Source organism: Pygoscelis adeliae, unplaced genomic scaffold (assembly GCF_000699105.1).
Source record: "Pygoscelis adeliae isolate BGI_AS28 unplaced genomic scaffold, ASM69910v1 Scaffold571, whole genome shotgun sequence".
NCBI classification, from domain to species: Eukaryota; Metazoa; Chordata; class Aves; order Sphenisciformes; family Spheniscidae; genus Pygoscelis; species Pygoscelis adeliae.
The window spans coordinates 14,322-19,104 of NW_008824129.1; the positions used below are offsets into that span (position 1 = coordinate 14,322).

Sequence of the window (4,783 nt, forward strand, 5' to 3'; positions counted from 1 at the left end):
TCGGTCTGCGGGGAGCTGAGCCAGGGGAGGAAGAATGCGGGTCTATTTAATGGTCTTCTGCCTTATTTGCTGCACCACGAACGGGCAAGTAGTGTATTCTATCGCCGAGGAAACGGAGCGTGGAGCGTCTGTTGGAAACATAGCGAAGGATTTAGGAATAGACGCAGCTACACTTTCAGCTCGGAAATGTCGCATGATCACCGGTTCAAGTAAGCAATATTTTTATATAAATGCCAGCACGGGGGCTTTGTCTGTTAACGAGCCCATAGACAGAGAGCAGCTTTGTGAATTAAAGTCTGCCTGTCTTCTGAGTTACGAACTCGTGTTAGAAAACCCTCTAGAGCTTTATAGGATGGAATTTAAAGTCTTGGACATAAATGACAATTCCCCCAGCTTTTCCTTAAGTGACTATCATATAAACGTGCCTGAGTTCCTGTCACCCGGCGCACGGTTTACACTCCCCAACGCCCAAGATCCTGATGAAGGTACCAACAGTGTCCAGAATTATACTCTGAGCCCTGATGAACATTTCCATTTGGAAATGCAGACACGCGGGGATGGGAGTAAATATCCTGAATTGGTGCTGAAGAAAGCCTTAGACAGGGAGCAGCAAGCCACTCACAGACTTCTCCTTACAGCCAAAGATGGTGGGGATCCTCCAAAGTCTGGTGATGTCCCAGTCATTGTGACTGTGCTGGATACCAATGACAACGCACCAGAATTTGAGCACTCAGTCTACAGGGCGAATATCTTGGAAAACTCCCCCAGTGGCACATTGGTAGTGCAAGTGCATGCCACGGACTTGGATGAAGGTCCAAATGGAGAGGTCAGGTATTCATTTAGCAATACTAGTTCTGCTGATCTACAGCAAATGTTCTTAATTCACCCACACACTGGGGAGGTGACAGTCAATGGCATTTTAGCTGTTCAGAGACCTCTCCTCGAGATGCTTATCGAGGCAAGGGATAACGGGGCATTTGGCATGTCCAGCACAGCTAAGCTGCTGGTGGAAATCACTGATGTGAACAATCATGGCCCAGAGATAACAATTACATCCCTTTCCAGTCCCGTTCCTGAGGATGCTGTTCCTGGCACAGTGATAGCTCTGCTGAGTATTATGGATAAGGACCCTGGGGAGAATGGGAAAGTAGCCTGCCAGATCCCTGATAACCTTCCGTTCCAGTTAAAGCCTTCCCTTGAAAACTACTACAGCCTGGTCACCAGTGGGCTTCTGGACCGAGAGCTGATCAGTGGGTACAACATCACCATTACTGTCACAGACTTGGGCTCTCCACCCATCACCACTCAGAAGACCCTTTGGGTGCAGATTTCTGATGTGAATGATAACCCCCCTGTCTTCAGTGCTGACACGTTTGATGTGTTTGTGGAGGAGAACAATCCACTCGGTGCTTTTCTCTACCAGGTCTCAGCATCTGACCCTGATATAGGGGAAAATGGACGGGTCTCTTACACGCTCAGGAATTCCACAGTTGCAGGCAGTGCCCTGGCCAGCCTTTTGTCTGTGAGCTTGGCCAACGGGAGCATCTATGCAAAACGTGCCTTTGACTTTGAGCAGCTTAGGAGCTTCTATTTCCAAGTGGAAGCCAAGGACAATGGGTCACCAGCCTTGAGTGCTGCCATAACTGTGAATGTTTACATCTCAGACCAGAATGATAATGCCCCAGCCATTCTGTACCCCATCAGTCAGAATGGTTCAGTAGCTGTGGAAGTTGTGCCCCGCCTGGCTGATGAGGACTACCTGGTGACTAAAGTAGTGGCGGATGATGAGGACAATGCACAGAATGCCTGGCTCTCCTATCACCTCGCCCATTCCTCCGACTCCACCCTGTTCCACTTGGCACCGCACTCTGGTGAGCTGCGCACCACACGCTCCTTGCGCTCCACTGACTTCCTCAAGCACAAGGTGGTTGTGGTGGTGCGGGACCACGGGGATCCACCGCTCTCCTCTACTGTGACGGTGGGCATCCTGCTGGCTGACACCCTGCCTCAGGCACTGCCAGACTTTGATGACAGTGGGGAGCCACCACCACTGCTCAGCGCTACAAACATCTACTTGATCGTTTCCCTTGCCTGTGTCTCCTGCATCTTTGTGGCATTCCTCCTCTTTCTTGCCATTGTGCGGCTGTGCCGCTGCCGGACTTGCTGCTGCAGCAGCTGCTGCTGTCCAGCTGATGAGTATGAAAAGTATTGCTATAGCGTGCGCATGCTTCCCAGCTCCCATCTCCCACCGGACATGCTGGAGGTCACTGGTGTGGGTAAACTGACTCACACCTACTTGTACAGGGCATCTGTAGGTCTTGGGCCTAGTAACAGCAGCATCCCAAATGGTGATGCTGGGAACATTCCCGGCAGCTCAAGGTTACAAGTGCCAGGACCCTGCATCCAAGTGCAGCAGGTCCAAAGTGATCGGTTGAGTGCTGTCCTCGTGGTAAGTACTTCTTCCTTTCACTTTTTTTCTCCCAGGCACATGGCCTTGCATCTGCACTGGGTTGCTGTCAGCGCAGCAGAAGGTACTGAGGGTATTTGCAGGAGAGCAGGTGTCATTTCATGGCACCTGGAGGAAGCTTCTCTTCCTTTTACATCTTTGCTAAAGCCAAGATCTCTTTGGGTGAAATATGGCCATGGGAAGGCAAAAGAGTTTTTTTTTTCCACAAACATTTAGGACCTTCAGACATAACTGAAGGTGAAGAAGATGTAAGTGAAAACTAAATCCCTTGCAAACCAAGCCATTTTCTTCAGATAGCTAAGTAGGGGCATGATAAGCGTCCATGCAAGTTTCTAATCCATGGGTGGTTCTAATCTACACTGTATGGAGCCTGTATTTTTTTTTTTTAATTATTTTTTATTTCCCCCTCCCCCAATTCCTGAGATTTTTTCATTGAGGGGTGAGGACTTTGCTGAGCCAAGATGCTGGTTTACAATGCCCAAGGTAAGTCTATGGTGGAGTAGCAGGAATTCAATATCCAGCACCTCTTTAGGTGCCCATCTCTCTTTCCAAGCAATCCATAGGTTTTGTGAATCTAAAATAATTCTCTTCTGAGCCTCTGACAAAGCTGGTTTCTTCTCAGTAGCATGATGGGTGACTTGCAGGAGAAAATATCTTACTTTGATCACAGTTTAGGGCTACAAGGTAGGATATGTCTGCAGGTCTGATCTGCTGGGTGTTGCTGTGTCACTTGTCCAAGATTCAGTTTTCTTATATGCACAATAACACTGATTGTATTTTTAATAGGTGCTGTGAGTCGTCTTTATATTTTTGTGAAGTTTTGAGATGTTTTGCCTGCAGACTGTCAAATTTCCTTAGTGTGCATAATGGTAGCTAAGCACTGTTGGCTCTGTCGAGGCCAGTACTGTGGTAAGAGCTATTCCAGATGTTTCTAAGGCAAATGTAAGAGCCCATGTTAGACAGACATGGTATAACCTGCTTCCTGCAATTGTTTTTATCCTATTTTACAATTATTAGAGGTTGTCCTAAGTCTGTAACCATTATGTTTATTTTCATTTTTGAAATCATTATTGTACCTTTAAATAAATGTAAATGGCCAGTCCCTTTTTGAACCTTGATGTAAGGGTAGCTTCAGCAACTTCTTTGGATAATCAAATACATGTTCAGCTATATAGCACTTCCTTTTATAATGCTTGAGTTTCCAAGTAGGAATTTTTAGTAAGTTTTCCCATGTTCTAGAAAAGATTTCTGATTTACTCTTAACTAAGCAATTAATTTATCATGCCTTCTCTTATTTATCTGTTGGCAAGGTGAAATTGGTTTGTGGGTTGTGGTTTCCCCCCCCCCCTCACTCTTTTCTGAACATCTTTTCCACATAAATCTTACTGACAAAGAAAGATCTTTTCTCAAACATTTTTTGATTTACTCATGATGGTTTACCTAGTATTTAATCAAAGTCATAATCAGTTTTAAGTTCTGTTCTCTGTAGTGGCAGAGGGTTGCACATGTCATGGGTCTCTGACTATGCAAAGGGGGGGTTGGAATAAATCTTGCAAAAGCAGAAGTGTCAGTGTCTTTCAGTAATAAATTGTAGAGTCCAGGAAAATAGCAGTGGCAGTATGTAAAGAAGAATTTGTATCTAATGCATTGGTGTACTTTGGGAATATCATTGATTATTTTGAGGATTTGAAAAAAAAAAAGGCTGTGTTAAAACCTTTGTAATGGGGAGTTAAAAACCTTTTTGGCAATCTCTTAACTAAGAAGGTGTCTGCAACAACCCTGATAGTGTCTTGGGGGTGTATCCTTGGCTGGAAAGTAGTTCATAATTGCAAAACTTCTATAACAAAGGTGATCTAAAAAAACCCTGGCACAACTGATTTCCATGTTCCTATTGAGCAAGATCATGAAACTCAGGTTATCAACACATTAACGGACTGAATAATAGTAAAAATGCAAAAGTATCCCTGATCTCTGTAATGAGAACAACCAAAATGTGTCTCATTACATCTCACTGTATTTCAGTCATTCAGGTGTGCGGGGATTAACGGCACGGACTCTGGCAAGCAGCAACCAAAGACTTTTATTGCTCTATATTAGGGTAATCTATAGCAAGCATAAGTGTCCACGCGCTATCCGCAGCCTGCAGATAGGTTACAGCCTGGTGTTCACGCACATCTATGCTCCAGCGGATAGGTCTGCTCTTCCTGACCATACAGCATGACTTCATGGTCCTTATCTTGTTTACTCCTTTCCAGCAGCTCATTCCTTTCTTCCTTATCTTCTGCCTGCGTGCTTTCTCACGGGTACAGTACCTGC

At 45.4% G+C, this 4,783-nt stretch overlaps 1 protein-coding gene across 1 annotated transcript in view; it reads left to right on the plus strand.

The window, feature by feature from the left end:
* Positions 1–3,262, plus strand: part of PCDHAC1 (protocadherin alpha subfamily C, 1) — a 7,361-nt gene extending 4,099 nt beyond the window's left edge. The window contains exons 2-3 of the mRNA XM_009334323.1: positions 25–2,449; positions 3,254–3,262. Coding sequence (XP_009332598.1) covers positions 25–2,449; positions 3,254–3,262 — 2,434 coding nt within the window. The remainder of the gene's footprint in view (positions 1–24; positions 2,450–3,253) is intronic.
* The last annotated feature ends 1,521 nt before the right edge of the window (positions 3,263–4,783 follow it).